This window comes from Anomalospiza imberbis, chromosome 19, assembly GCF_031753505.1.
Source record: "Anomalospiza imberbis isolate Cuckoo-Finch-1a 21T00152 chromosome 19, ASM3175350v1, whole genome shotgun sequence".
Taxonomy (NCBI): Eukaryota; Metazoa; Chordata; class Aves; order Passeriformes; family Viduidae; genus Anomalospiza; species Anomalospiza imberbis.
In genome coordinates this window covers 3,420,836-3,437,128 of record NC_089699.1, presented here as the reverse complement: position 1 = coordinate 3,437,128, position 16,293 = coordinate 3,420,836, and the positions used below count along the sequence as shown (strand labels likewise).

The 16,293-nt window shown below is 40.6% G+C and overlaps 1 protein-coding gene across 2 annotated transcripts in view; it reads right to left on the bottom strand.

Moving 5' to 3' along the window:
* COX10 (cytochrome c oxidase assembly factor heme A:farnesyltransferase COX10) overlaps positions 1-16,293 on the bottom strand; it is a 98,631-nt gene that overhangs the window by 73,550 nt on the left and 8,788 nt on the right. For both annotated transcript variants that reach the window (XM_068210009.1, XM_068210010.1), the window contains exon 4: positions 14,288-14,412. In XM_068210009.1, the coding sequence (XP_068066110.1) occupies positions 14,288-14,412 (125 nt within the window). The remainder of the gene's footprint in view (positions 1-14,287; positions 14,413-16,293) is intronic.

Below are 16,293 nucleotides of genomic sequence, written 5' to 3'. Positions count from 1 at the left end.
ACCGAAGCAGCACCAAAACAATCTGATCCATGGAGAGAGTGGCTTAAGGAAATACTCTGCAATTTTGGCCCCTATGGACAGATCTTCTTGGAAGGAGTGGCAAAGCAGTAAGGGGGAAGCTTTTACTATGACTGGCTGAAGCACAGTTAAAATTTTATATTCTCAGCAGTTAACAGAGAATTAAATGTGAAACAGAGAGAAAGCCTACTTTTAGATGTAACCAATCATTTCTACTCATCCTTCAGCTCTAGATCCCACTGAATTGGGCAGATCTTCCAAACACATCCCCAAGCACCACTTCTTCACATTCTCCAGCAACATAAAGAGCCATTTGTGATAAGTATGTTTCATTTCAAAGCAGTTAAGTACTTGGCTCTTTAGTCTATTTCTCTCTTTGGGACAACTACTTAAAATCAGCCTTTCCTACCTCTCTTTTTAACCACAAAAAATAACCACAAACGTTGCCCAACCTGTAATAGAAGAGACAAAAAAGCCACCCAAGCACTTGCAGCAAAATCCAGACTTAAAAAGAAAGGTTACAGTTTTCCAAGTTAACCTAACAAAAGGTTAGTGGTGACAGCAGCAGAAGTAAAGATTTTGAGAGTCAAGTGACTGCAATTGCTGGACTTTTGGATAGAAAAGCTATTTGCTGTCCATTACCTTTAACTTTCAGTAGCAGTTTGTTAGGGGTGGGATTTGTTGGGGGTTTCAGTTTCTGGTTGTTTGGGATTTTTTTACTAAATCTTGTGTTCAGTTTTTGTGTCTCAATGTAATTCAAGTGGTCAGTAACAAAATTAAAACTGAAAAATAAACAAAGCAAATCCCAAAGATATCAAATGTGACATAAGCACCATCACCAAAACCTTGAACAACCAAACCTCCTGGAGTGAGGAGTTGCACTGTAACTGCACTGTCTGAAGAATCACGGTCACAGAATATATCCTGAGTTGGAAGTGAGACACAAGAATCATGGAGCCCTGGCCCTGCACAAACACCCCAAAAATCCCACTCCATGCCTGAGACGTTGTCCTAACACTCCTGGAGCTCTGGCAGCCTCGGGACCATGACCATTCCCTGGGAAGCCTGTTCAGTGCCCAACCATACTCTTTTATTAATTTCTGACTTGCCTTTTCCTAAATTTTCTCATTCTAGTTTTCAAAAGACACTAAATAACCATCTCCTAAACATCTTCTCCCAGCCAGTTGTGTTTTTACAGCTCTTCATGACACTGCCTCACTGTCACCTACTTTATGCTACTAAGAAACTAATTATGACATTGTAATAATACTACTGATTTATTCTTGCACAATCCTGGCACAAAACCAACTCTACTCCAACTGTAGTCCAAGTTAATCCCAGACATGACCAGAACTTTGGAATCACATCTGCATGACGACTTGAACAAAGTGTGTGCTTCACAGGTTATCCATTTTCTCTGACTCTAGCAGTAACTCTAATAAAATGCTTGAAATCTCCCTACAAAACTTGCACTGCTCATAAGCCTCTGCATCACCTCTTGGCCCCACTTCAAAAGAAACTTTAGAAACATCCAGATCAGTAGGGAGTTGAAATCAACCATCATTTTACAGGGGAGGCACGAATGATTTCCACCAGGAGTGGTCCCTGCCCTGAAGACTTTAATCAGGGATGAAGAATGTGAACTCAACACACAGATCACAGTTCAACATCTCCCCATTACAGCTGGAACTCTGCCAGGTGATATTCTCCCTTCTCCAGGTGATATTTGTCCCTTCTAGACACAGCTCTGCTACTTACCTTCACACCAACAGGAACCTTCCTCATTGAGGAAAACTCAGCTGAGAAGAAGGAGCCTGCCTGAAGCAGGGCTGGCTCTGCTGCACACTCCTGCTGCCAGGAAGAGGCCAAGAATCATGGTAAAAAAACTTTGGCAATCAGGCTCTAACCAGCACAAGCAGCAAGAGAAACACAGCAGAGACTTCTCTTCATTGTAACTTTATTTTCTATTCCCAATTCTGCTCCCTTCCTGCCTAAGGCCATTTCAGATAAACACTTTTATAGTGGATGCCCTTCAAAGATAATATTTTGCTTTTAATGCCCTTTAATAAACACAAGGCATTCCAAGCCTTTAAGCAGCTTGTAAAGGGTTATTATTTTTAAAAGTATCTAATTTCAGAACATAAAAATGAGTTTGAGACTGAACTATCCAGCCTGCTCTCAAATGCCAGCACCTTTATAGTACTCTCTGAAGTTACAACATCTTGTCATGTCTCTGTTGGGGGCACCAACATAAATCTCAACTGTAATAAGAAGTCTATTAAAAGGAGAATTATAGGGACAGATTTTCATCTTCTAGAAGTCTGGTTTACTTCAAAAATTTACATAATCTATACAGATCCAGGCAAAGTTAGCCTTTAGTGACCTGAGAATACCAAACCCCCGAAATTTGCAGACATGTCTGGTTTAAAGTCAAAGCTTATATTATTAAGCTGCTATAACTCTTACATCTCCATCCATGTGTCCCATTTTATTTCTTGTCCTAGTTTAATGATACTTCCAACATGCCCTGAGCTTTTTAATCTGGATGATGTACCTAATGATTTTGGTATTGAAAACTAACCTCCTCCTTCAGTTTCCATATAGATCTCATAAAAGCCAGAAAAAATGGATTACTGCCCAGAGCTGTGGTTCACTTGTACATTAAAAAGCTTATCCTTAGAATCCTCTTAAAAAGCCACTTAGTGGCAAATGGCTATTCAATATTACAAATAAAAAATTTCTAAAAAAAAAAAAATTTACTTCAGCTTTCCTTTCATACCAGTATTATAATCCCACTAGGGATATTGCTGAATTTTTTTGTGCAATTTGGATGGCCATTTCCCACCAAAACCCAAGAAATTGTGGCTATATATATATATATGTATATATATATTTTTTTTTTTTTAATCTACACCTTCCCAAGGAATATGCCATGAATGATGAATTTAAAAAAAAAAATCCAGCCATTAGCAAATATGGGTCTAAGAGATCCTTTTAGGACAACTGACAAATGCCCCAAGAGTTGGCAACTTGGATGTTGTACACACCATGTGTGCTCAACCTACCATAAATTAGCTAGATCACATATTGGAAAGCTCTTGCACAGCACAGGCCCCAGTTGAAGATTCAACATACCTTGCTCGTGCCTAGAGCAACACCCAACCCAATCCATGAGTAGCAATACAGGGAAAAATTAAAAAACATTCTATGAGCAAGAATATTAATCTGCATAAATCAACTCTCCGTGAGCTTCTTGCTTCTTGTAGGATGTGATGTGTGTTGATTTTCAGTCAACTATCAGCTGCACTAGTCAAGTAACTATATCAACACTCACAAGCTTTGACAAATCTTAATGCTTCCTACAGCACTTCCAAGGTTCAGTTAAGTCATGTCCAGAAAGAAGATGGATGGTCCTTGAGTTTTTACATGCTTAAAGCAGCTTGTTTCCATTCAAGACTATATCTCTCACAACAGTAACTACCTTCTTTGATTTTTACAGACTAATCAACTCAGTTTTCAATTTTCTCTCTATGCTCCTCTGAAAAACTGAACTGTGTGACTTGCAGAAGTGTTTTGGTTTTTAGAGGCAAACCCACATACTTTCACACTATAACTTCCCAGACTGCAAACTCTGCAGGACACACATCGTTACCTTCTTATGCTGGAAAACCACCAGACTCTACAGCCACTACTGCAATTCAGATAATAAATAAGAAAATTCAGTGCTACCACCATGGACATGAAGAGAAGGCTCCTCTGTTACCTGTATCTGCTGTAACCCACACACTCTACTTCAAAGACCTGTTACAGCACCTTCAAAAATGTTTAAATGAACACTGGCACAGGAGCAGACAACTGCTATTACATATGACAGGGAGTTTTCCAAACTGGAACCAAACCCAACCACCAGTGCCTCCCTTCTGTCAGAGAGCGCCTTACCATGCTCTCCATGATCTGCCACTCTGATAACCCCCTAGAAGGGCTTTTTCAACAAGCTATTTACGGAGTTTGAAGGAAAAATCAAAAGAGTTCTATCACTGTGATATCTGTGCCAAACTACCAGGACAGTGAAATTTTATATAAAGATACAAAAGGATAAATGTAACAAAAGAAAGAAGAACTGGAATAATGAAGTACTTCATACTAGTGTCATCACATTTTCTGAGTCAGGGGAGGTTTAGGTTAGATATTTGGAAAACAGTTTTCTTCCAGAGGGTGGTCAGGCACTGAACAGGCTCCCCAGGGAATAGCCACAGCCTCAAGGCTGCCAGAGCTCCAGGAGAATTTAGAGAAAGCTCTCAGGCACAGGATGGGATGGTTGGGGTATCCAGTTGTTGCAGTTTGACACTGACCAAATGCCAGGCACCCACGAGAATCACTCATCCACCCTCCCCTGCCACAGCTGGGCAGAGGAGAGAGAAATTTAATGAAGGCTTCAGAAATTAAGGACCAGGAGAAAACACTCCAAGGGCAAAACAGGCTCAACTTAGAGGTACAAAATGAATTTATTACTAACAAAATCAGAGGAGGATAATGAGAAGCAAAATAAGCCCTTAAAAACACCTTTTCTTCCCCCATCACCTCCCTTCTTTACACCGACAGCACAGGGAGACAGGGCATGGGAGGTCTGGTCACCCGAGTTCTTCTTCCTCTGCTCAGGGAGAGGAGTCCTTCTCCTATGAGGCCATGTGGTCCCTGCCAGGGGAGACAGCTCTCCACGAACTTCTCTGCCGTGGGTCCAATTTCACAAGCAACAGTCCTACCATATCTGCTGCAACGAGAATTCCCCCCATGGGCAAATAGTCATCCCACAACTGCTGCGGCATGGGTCACTGTTCCACAGGGTGCAGTCCTCCAAGGACAGGCTGCTCCAGCCTGGAAGCAGGGCCCCCTCTCTCCACCAGGTCTCCCACTGGAGCACAGCCTCCTCCAAGCTTCCACCCATTCATGCATGGACACCTCTTCCATGGGCTGCGGGTGGATCTCTGCATCCACCATGGATCCCCAGGGGCTGTGGATGGATCTCTGCATCCCCTGTGGATCCCTACAGGCTGCAGAGGCACAGCTGCTTCACCACAGTCTCACCATGGGCTGCAGAGGAATCTCGGCATCGGCACCTGAAGCATCTCCTGCCCCTCCTTCACTGACCTTGTGGTGTCTTCATGTTATTTCCCTCACATGTTCTCACCTTCTCCTCTTCTCTGGCTAGAAAAAAAAAAAGTGCTCCACTTTGTTTTGATTTTCCTCTTATATATGTTATCACAGAGGAGTTACCACCACCCCTAATTGGCCCAGCCTTGGGCAGCAGCATGTCTATCTTCATCAGGGATTGGCTCTGCCAGACATGGTGGAAGCTTCCAGCAGCTTCTCACTGAAGCCACTTCTGTGGGCCCCCCCAGCTACCAAAAATCAGGCTGTGTAAAACCAACATACCTGTATATGACTTCACTATCCTGATGGGTCCCTTCCAAATCAGGATATTCTATGAATCTATGATTCTGTGATTACTGCATGGGCTACAGAGACGTCTACCTACATATATACCAGACCCCTACAGAAAACTGAAATGGTCATTTTGAGTTTCCTCACATGAAACATCCTTAGAAAACAAGAGTTTCATTTCTTCAACCTCACAATTCCAGAAGTCCCAGGAACTGCACAAGAAAGATTCTTTCCCTTTTCAGTGGGGAACATTCATACCATTTGGTCTTTCACTCTTTCCTAGGACAAGGTGTGCCAAGACCCTCCCTGTCCCTTTTCTCATATCCTCTTCTTCCTTCTATCTATTACAAGCTACAGCAGAAAAGGGGATGACTGGGACACCTGACTGTCCCAAGCTGTGGCAGATCGGGTCAGAAAAGCCAACATTGCACTACACCTTACTGTAAAGCCTTGCAGCTTTGGAAAAAACAAGTCAAAAGCCACACAAGATAACTAAACTTCTTGCAGCCCATACAAATGAGTATTCGAGTGCTTGCTCCAGCCCAGGCTTGCAGCAAAGCACGATCAGCTCTCTCCTAGGCAGGTCAGCTCTTCACAGGCAGTTGACAACTAGAGTGTGGAACAAAGTTAAAAGTCAACACACAATGAAACTTTAAGAGAGGCAACAGTCATGGAAAATAAAGCAAGAGGACTTTCACTCAATTTTACTGCACATAAGTCCTTTCCTAAGATGACAAAGTAGAATCTGAACTCGTGGTATTTATGTAGTATTTTTTAACTATGGAAATTTGAAGAGAACCCTAAAATAGTTCAAAAGGAAAAGGACTACAAGAATGCTCTGGATTTGTGTTTCAATGAGCTATTCCCCAAAGAAATGGTATTGGTAGGCTGTTTCAGGGAATAAGGAAATAATTTTCTTTAACCCTTCTGCATCAACTTTGCCACATTGTTGCTATTTTTCATACAGCACAGTACACTAGGTCCTCTATTGCTGTTTCTGAAACTGTCAGAAATCTAATTCAAGGCAATAAACAAGTTGAATATGGCACCATTTAAATTACAAAAAGAAAATGACATTTTACTACTTATCTAATAAGGTTAGAATTTAGTACTTGCACTGCTAAAGGAATTCTGAGCTATTTGGAAATGTCAAAACATGTACTTACAGAATGGCTAAAAAGAATAGTTATTTTCACTCTTCTAAGCTTAGAAAGTCAATACCCCTATGGATCAAAAGGCCAGATAAATCTCATTAAGTACTAGGTTTTCCCTTTTGTCTGGTCCTCTCTTCACATTCCCTCATTTCAGCCCTTTGAAATGCCTTTGTTCTGCCTGTGATCAGGGTTTCGGGGGAAAATCTGGCATTGGATCTAAAGGGAACCCCACATCACTGAAATATTCCTGACAATTCATCACTTGATAAATTATTTCTTTCTTAGCCCCTACCTTGCTTGCACCCAGTATTTCCACAGAACCTGTGAGTGTGGTGCTAATGATCCTGTTGCATCCAAATGCATCATCTCGAGGATCTCTGGATGCACAGAAGTTAACGGGCTTCTGACGCTGGCACCCGAAATCTCCAGACATTGGTATTTCAGAATAACAGGAATTTGTTCACTCCCAGCCCATGTCTACCATCAACATCTGTGCAGATGAAAGGATGGTTTCAGAAGAAGAGAAAAAAGAGGACCACGAGGCTGTTTCCCTTGCTCTGTCCCAGCAGGACAAAGGGGACTGCAGTCCCTACACTGACATCTCCGAAAATTCCCCTTTACCACCCTACCACCTTGCTGGTGTTCATTTAGGAAATCAGTTGCTCATCAGAAATGCAGCCAGTGAGAGAAAGTGAGTCTGCCCTGTTAACAATGGCACATACTTACTTTGTGCATCCACAGAAAACTGTTTTTATCAAATCAGAAGCAGGATGATCCGTAAAACGGGGGCACAACATTAAATTCTTTTTTTTATCCACTGTTTATGTCATTGTTGGATTTTAATATATATGAGATGCAACACAAGAGCAACTGATCAAACTCTCCTAGAATATGAAGCTTTATGCTAATAGTGAGAGCCACAGAGGGCCGGAAAGTACTAACAAAGGTGTCATTATACTAATTTTCATTGTCTTTGCTGAACATCACAGAGGTGACTGGGGTCTAAGTCCTTAAGGGTCATGTGAATCCATCCACTTTAAGACTCTTTGCCTACCATACTCACACAATATGCATGTGAGCAAAGAGAATTTCTTTCAACAATGATATGCATTAATTTATAGTATTTTTCTAAGACATTTTATCAAGCTTCAGTTGTAGGTCAAATGATTCATGCTTTGCAAAGATAATCTTTGCATTTAAAATTTATCGGTCCTTCAGAGGTTGGTTCTCATTAGTGCTCATCATTCTCACTGCTCATGAAATACATCCTCACAAGCTAAGCTAGTCCTACTCCGTATCAACAATTCCACCATGCTAACTTGATCCAACCACTGCAATTATGAATCATCTGTTGGAGCTGTAAGTTATGCTTCAATGACCACTAATGAAGACTGCCTAGCAGTTAAAATATCAAAGCAGCATATATCAACACACTTTAGAGCATGAGATAGACTTCCAGTGTTGGATTTTTCTTATATTTATTATCCACTGTAAATTACATCCCAGGCTGCCTCTGCCACCAACAGATCTGAAGTGTGGAGGTCAACACCAGGTTTTAATAACCCCTCCTGCCAGTTGTTTGATCACTGGGGGGAATGGGGAGGGGGGCAGATGAAAGGCCAGGCGGCTGTTGCAGGCTATCAGTTCAGTCAAAACAATGGCACTTCACAGAGAGACAGAGATGCATCAGGTGTGAATCCCAAATGAGCAACTGGGAGTGTGGGAGTGTGGCCTGACTGAGTTGACTGACACTGCGAGTGTCATTCCCAGGAAAAGGGAAGTGTCTGCCAGTGGGATCATTCCAGAGGCAGGAGGGGAAACGTGCTAAAGCCAAAACTTTGGAAAGTCATTTTAGACTATTTCTAAATCACTTCAGTCATTCAACTATATCATTTTTATATATATTGTATGGAGCAAATCTCATTGGCATTTAAAATGGGTTCTCTCATTCTAGCACGACAGTGCAGTTATCTGTGAGGGGAAGGAGCAAAAAAATAAATTTCAGAGATTTCAAAAGTGGGCAACAAAGAACTTTGAGGAGTTTACTTAGCAAAAACCTCCTGCACTGAGTGGAGGTGGGTTGCATCATCTGACAGAGGACAGCTTCGCCAACTTGGAGCAGAGCATATTAATAACATTAGCATCAGAATAAAAAGTTCCCACTCCATGGACATTCAATAAAAGACGTCTTTGGTAAGAGAACTTTGGTATGGACATAACGCCAAATACATAGCTAGTTTTGAGGAACAGAACTATTGCTGTTCTCTTTTATGCTGAACTTCTTTACTGGGATTAAAGAGAAAGGGAACAGAGGGACTACCAGAATCAAGCTATTTTTTATTTTCCACGTCATCAATAACCCAGGCATCTATCACTAGCCACCACTTTCTATGTATTACTTTAACCCTTGGGGTGGTGGGTTGTTTTACTGCAACAGAGTTCTTGAAACTTTTTTTTTCCTTTTCTTTTTTAATTGGGCAGCAGGTCAAGGGAGGGAGGGGGATTCTGCCCTTCTGCTCTGCTCAGGTGAGATACCACCTGCCAAGCTGTCTCCAGCTCTGGGTCCCAGCACAGGAAGGATGTGGAGCTGCTGCTGGAGCGAGTCCAGAGGAGGCTATGGAGATCCTCCAAGGGCTGGTGCACCTCTGCTCTGGAGACAGTCTAGGAAAGGGGAGGGCATTCACCTGGAGAAGACAAGGTTCATTGCAGCCGTTCAATACTTAAAGAAGATGTGTAAGATGAGGACAGACATTTTTAGCAAGGCCTGTTGTGACAGGACAAGAGGCGATGGTTTCAAAACTCAAAAGACAATAGATTTAGACTAGATAAAAGAAGACCAGACTTTTTTTTTTCAATGAGGATAATCCAGTGAGTGGACTGAAAACTGGAGGAAAGACTGCTCTATTTTTGCTTTATTCAGCCTTGTGCAACATCTAAATGACCTTCATAGTTTGTCTTACACCAAAGATCACATACAGGTTCCCTGGGCTGGTAACTGAACTCAAACCTCGAATTTTATTCCACTATTTTAACAACAACCCATTCTTCCCACTCCTTACTGCTACACTTCTAAGGAATCACCACTGTCAGGAGAAGATGAGAGTTTAGGAGCAAAACACAGCCATCAGATCAGACCCTGAAGGGACAGGGATATTAACTTTCATTATTTCTCTCATGCTGGATAACATATTCATGGTATTCATCATTTTCAGCTCTCTTAACTTCAGCTTAGACATTCAGCCCAGTGTACTTCCTTGTCAAGGTACAGTCAAACCCAAGCACATAATTTTATCTCTTGGTTAGTAAATTCAAGCCACTTTAAACATCCTGCTTTCATCTTTATAGTTCTCTCCTACTTTTTAACCATGTTGCTGTTACAGAAGAATGTACTTGACATATAAAACGTGCATGTGATTTCTTTAACATTTTAATGCCGTGTATTGTGTTGTAAACATCTCTTCATGTTTTATCTCCTTCTCCATAAATCAGAGGTGACTATCTTAGAAGTCTCAAAAATTACGTGTTTTCTCTCTAATATAAAATTCTCTCCACTCCTTGAAGCTTGAGTGAGCTTTCAAAAATAATCAAAAAACAGAGCTATGAAAAAGCAAAATATTATTACCTAACTTCATATACATTTCTCCCACTCCATTTGTATGACAGCCTGGAGAACAGCAAAAAAAAAAGTTACAAAATTAGTCTTCACTAATCAGAAAACCAAGAGTTTACTTATTTGTAACTTATAAGCAACAACACTAAATCATTTATTTGTTTCATTCAAGATTAACATGCAGTGTTTACAAGAAAATCCCAGAATATATTTCCATTTCCTTACAATAACTGCAACTAATAAAACTAATCCCTTCTTAGGAGATTTTCTGGAGGTTTTAGCTAGCTTAGTAATGTTACAGACACAATGTATCTCAATCCAGTCCTCAGTAAATACATTGAGTGATTTTTTTTTTTTTTAAATCAAAACCTACTGTAAAATAAGGGTTATTTTGAAAAGACAGAATACCAATAAAGAACACCTGTCTGAAATAATTTTAAGTTACTTCAATGATGGAAAAAAGAAAGAATGCCATTAGAGAGGGGAAAAAAAGACAAAAGCCGTTTTAGCAGGTGGGACTGAGAAGTGGTGACATGTTGTAGTACAATTCCGAAGGGCCAGAGGACATAACGTGGTGTTGGATGATGTGGAAGAGAATCAGGGAGCACTGGCTCTGGGAGCCACTGCTATGCTGGATTAGGTGTGAGGTACAACTCTGAAGTATTGTGATAGGAAGGAGTGAGGCAGAGGTAGAAACACCAGTGGAGGACAAGAGAAATAAAACATTATCTGTTCTCTGGCACCTTCCCATAGGAGATTCCTCCCTTACAAGCCCACAGACCTAATACACTACACCGGAAAACCCAAGGACCCTCTGATATTTATCCAGATCCCCAGAATTCATAACATTTTCTACCAGCCCGAGTCTGTTTCTCTACAACTTCTGTCTGTCATAAATTATTCCAAGATACTTTTCTTGACATATTGTAAACAAATGTTTCTAGAATGACCATGCTGTACTGCAGGCACCACATCTCCCTTTTTTAGTTTTTGTCTGTATTTTCCAATACGACTTTTTCACTCCAATCACAAAACAGAAAGTCACAAGCTACTTAAAAATCATTGTCCAATTTCACAGAATCACCATCAAAATGCATTCTTTCTATTTGCTTTAGAAAGTAACGTTAGAATTTAGAATTTGTGAGTTGTGAAACTTTTTTCTAAACACATACCTGGATAAATAGCCAGACTGTACTTCTATAAACAATGGAAAAATACAAAGTCGTCCATCTGCACCATCGAGCTGTTTTTCTTGTTAATAAAAGTGAAAGTGGGGCAAGGATCTCCAATTAAGTACATTTTTGTAACTTTCTGGCTCTTGCAGGCAGGAAAAAAAAAGTTTAAAGTATGACATACAACTATCTGAAAACAAGGAGGAAGTGATAATTAGAAGATTGTTTCAGACCAACTTTGTAAAGAAATAAAACACAATGTTTTGGTGTCTGTGTATGCCTTAGCACAGGCCTGGCTCCCACCCCAGGACTTAAGTCAACTTAGTTAATTTAGCTTAATTCACTGGGGGTAAAACCATCTCAGCTCCTATCAGATTGCTAAAATCAAGGAGTTGAGAGAAAGGGGGGGGGGGGGGGGGGGGAAGGGAAAACCACCTCAAACCTCAGAACCTGACCAGTTACAAGTTTCTATCAATACTTCCATGAATTTTACAGAATTTTCATTACATTTTCACAGGACTAGGCCTCTCACATCCTGTCCTAAATCACAGGGAAGAATCTTACACAATTCACACTTCACCTTCCCACGACATAAGGGGGGACTGTAAATTGTGCACATAAATTTATCAGAGAAACGAGGAGTGAGAAAGATGAGTTGCCCTTAAAGATGTACAGATTTATAGCAATTTGGGAAGCGGAAAGATGGTTATCATATAAAAAGGTCCTTAAGGGATAGGGAGGAGCAACAGGGGAAACATGAGTCATGAGCTGCCAGAGAAGTAGATGCGTATGGGGAGCAATGGACAGAGCAAAGTGGCAATAAAGGAAGTTCCAAGTCAAATGTGCTCCTTCCCAACGGTCGAGATGGATTACCCAAGCTTTAAGTATTTATGGAAAATTAAATTCCCAGGCAATTCAGACACAGTAACACTGGGAAAAAGACACTCAACGACTGAAAGGATCCATTGAAAAACAACAGATCACCAAGTACAGTTCTTTCCTTTTGCTTCCTTACCAACTCTGCTCCTTTATTTTTTTTTTTTAGTAGGAGTAATCTGCCTTCAAGGTCTCTCTACACAGGAAAGTGGGTCAACATGAGCGAGTGTGAAAATTTAAAGTGTTCAGCTGAAATTGTGAAAAGCAGTTTGACACACCATGAGGCTGGAGTAACTTGCAGTGAGTAAAGAGTGAATTACAAGACCCAGCACAAAGTTACTGCACTCCTCTTAACTCCCCTTTCCTATCCCAAGTGTCCAATTCCAAATTACAGCACAGAATTCCTGTACTTCTGAGTACTTCAGGAGTTTAAGAAATGGCTTACAAGACTTTAAAAAGTGCCTACTTTTGGGACAAAATACAATGAGCAATACATGGAAGCTGAAGAAAAGAAAATCAGTTATTTGTGTGGGAATGTCATCTCTCAGAAGATCTAGCAATATCTCAAGACAAGTTGCACAGGAATCTCTAGATAAGCCATCATTAATGCTCTTCATCCAGTAGTATCCACATCAAAAGTGAAGGTACATATGACAGTAAATATTTCAAAGGATAACCCATAAATTTATTTTTTAATATTAAAAAGGTAGTAAAGGAAAAAAGCGAGGAAAAAAGGGTACATCTAAAATTGTATCAAAACTTCACCTTAGTTATGACAGCCTTTCTACCCAACCTTTGTGCGAAAAATACGTGCATGATAACTAAATGTATTCTTCAGAAAATAGTGTGACTTATTTAAAATTATATTTCAAGGCTATCTATGTGTTTCCAAGTTAGGCAGGCTACCTACACATTTCCAAGCCATTAAAAATCATGCATCGTCCTTCCCATTTTGCAGAGAAAAGAGTTAGTTGCCTGCCTTAGTTTTAAGCTCAATGAAAGAAACACTAAAACCTGTAAAAACAGTAAATACGACTTACTTCAGGATGAGCAAAATGTGTGCTGATGGGTGCAATCCCAAAAAACACATCTCGTGCCTACAACTGAGGTGCTACAAGGTGTAAACATCAAAGAGCCCAACTCAACCAAGCTGACTCTAGGGTGTGGATCCCAGGAAACCTCCACTACTGGAGTCCCAGGAGTCACAAGTGGTTGCTGAAACCATGAAGTGCTGTCAATAGTGGCACTGCTACTGCTCCTTCTTTTTCCAGGCCACATTTACAACTGAAAGGGACCATGGCTACTACACCTTGAAACTCTGTTCAGCACCACAAGTGTTACTACCTGTTCACTAGTTAGGCTTTCCTTTGGGAGATACGGAGAGCCCAAGGGCCACTGTGCCTCACAACTGAGTGCAGGAGAGCCAAGATCAGCATCAAGCTCTACAGGCATGTTGACACACACAGGGAAGCTCAAGTTCAGGCACCTGGAACATCTCTGGCATGGGACAACCTTCACACAGTGGAGGTTCTCAGTTCGTTCTGCAGATGTGCAGGAGATACCACGATCCCAGCCTGGACAAAATCCCACTGATGTCCCACTACAGATGTTTTAAGTGGACCTGAGCCACTCTTAAGACAGATCCAACAAGGTCATACAATAACAGAATTGAAGAATCTGGCCCATAAGGCTGGAGCCCCACTGGCTATTCTTACACTCCAATTACCCAGCTCTTCCTGTCATTTCCAGGGACCCAGGCTCGGGTATTATCAAGATAAACATTATTATTGGGAGGCTTAAAACCCCATCAAATGCATTCTATATAAACACACTGTGCCTAGCAACTCCACTTGAATTCTCAGGCATATATTACTTTTGTGGTGTCAGTTTTAGCAGCTCAGAGCTCAGGCAGCAGCTGAAGGCACGGCACTCCTGGCCATCCAGTCACACTCCTGGCAGCGTTTCAGAAGCCAGGACAACACCAGTCTGCTGTACAGATGAAGAGATGGACTGACCTGATTGATGGAGTTGGCAGCACAGGATGCCAGGCCAGTTCCAAGGGAGGCAAGCAGGAAACAGGTGAGCTCAAAAGGGACCGGGGCCATGGCAAAGCCGGCGGACGCTGTGCTGACGACCAGAGCTGCAACACAAGTGAGAGCACAGTTCAAATCATCAACAAGAAACCATCTTTGTACATAACACTAGAGTTATGGCTTTCAAACCCTGAAAGAACTCTTGTGCAGATTAACTTTTTGCTATCTTTATGGTTCACACAAGCTCCAGGAACTGGGTACAATTAATATAAACACTGTACATAAAGAAATCAAAACTGAGAAGGAGAACTGCCAGAGATGAAATAAGAAATCCAAAAGCAGCAGCACATTAGCAGAAGATGTGAGGCTACAACTTGTGTCTCTGTATTCCCTATTTTATGGATTTGCTACAGGACCAAACTGCCCCACACAACATGCACAGGAACAGGTATTTGTTCCAGTAACTCACACATCACTGCAAAGTCTAACACAGAAGAAAAAACAGTATGAAAAAAATACCACACTGAGATACATGCTTTTAATCAAATTATAGCAGGAATTATATAGCAGTGCAGAGTCAAAAAGAGATTTGGGGCATGTAGCTACAGTAATTTCCTGCACAATCTCTGTCCCCACTGCTCCTATTTCACATGCCCACTTTGGGCTGAGAACAATCACATCATCACAGAGACCCAACAACACTTAATGGCCTCAAAATTTGAGTGGGCTCATAAAAAATCCATTTCAGTTTTGTCATGCAAAATTGTAACTTTAATACAGTACTGCAAATCACATTCTTAAAATAAAAATTACCCAAGTTTTAATCCCAATTAAATACAATACCCAAATACAATTTGGTTATTGTAATTACTGAAATAATAGGTCTCAAAAACCTCACTTTTGGCAAGAAATAGTATGACATGACAAATTTCTTAAGACTATAAAAGCACACATATGGATCATCTCGCTCATGACCTTGAACCTTACAATCTGAAATTATTAGTTATTAAACAGAAGGTATTTAAATTATGTTCTGATGTAGTTACATGTTCAGACCTCAGCTATCTTAAATCAAAGCATCAAAATGTTCTTATCTTCCTGATTCCTATGAAGCCTCCTTTTTGTCTGAAGTTAAATGACAAATAAATAATCTTTGCTGACTGAAAATACCTGGATTATGTATTAAGTAGCTTGAGATGAAAAACTAAATGTCATGGCAGAGACCTGCCAGTAAGGATGCACATGCAAAGTGCTCATTTCAAGAACTGTGCCTGCATAAGAACCTTAGGATTTAATCCTGAAAACACAGTGGAGAAAACTTGCTGCTCATCAAAACTTTTTTCTAAGTATTAAAATCCATTGATGGCTGATTATTATTATAATAACATGCGTATTATAATAGGTATTAATTACTTAGCCTTGTTACGGATTCACAGGCTACTTCTAAAATACAGTGGATCTATGACAGAACTTCACCCCTCTGAGCAGCTCTGAAAGAATCAGAGATTCTGCTGCCTCACCAGACAAATGACATGGAGGTACTCATCATTCTGAAAGACTAGATCTTATTTATTATATAATTACAACTGTGTTAGTTTCCAAATTCTTGAATCCTCCTTAGGAATGCACAGGAAAACATGAAATGCATTGGTACAACTGAGAGAGTTATAAAAATGCTCTGAAAATGACAGTGAACAGTGGCATTTGCATTTCCAAGAGTGATTACATTCTTTTTTTTTTTTTGCATAATAAATCACACGCTCACTTCTAGACAAGAATTTAATTAAAACTTATCTTAGAGAGCACTTTACACCAATTTATTAGGGGAAAACACCAACTCATTTACTGGAGAAGAAAGGTGGAATGGATTGGCAAATAGTCAGTGTAATATTACCACCACCCTGACCCCAAAGAAATTCTAACACTGTACAGTTACAGCACTAATTAAAGTCCCCATTGATTTCTCCAGACTAATTTTAGCCAGTCAT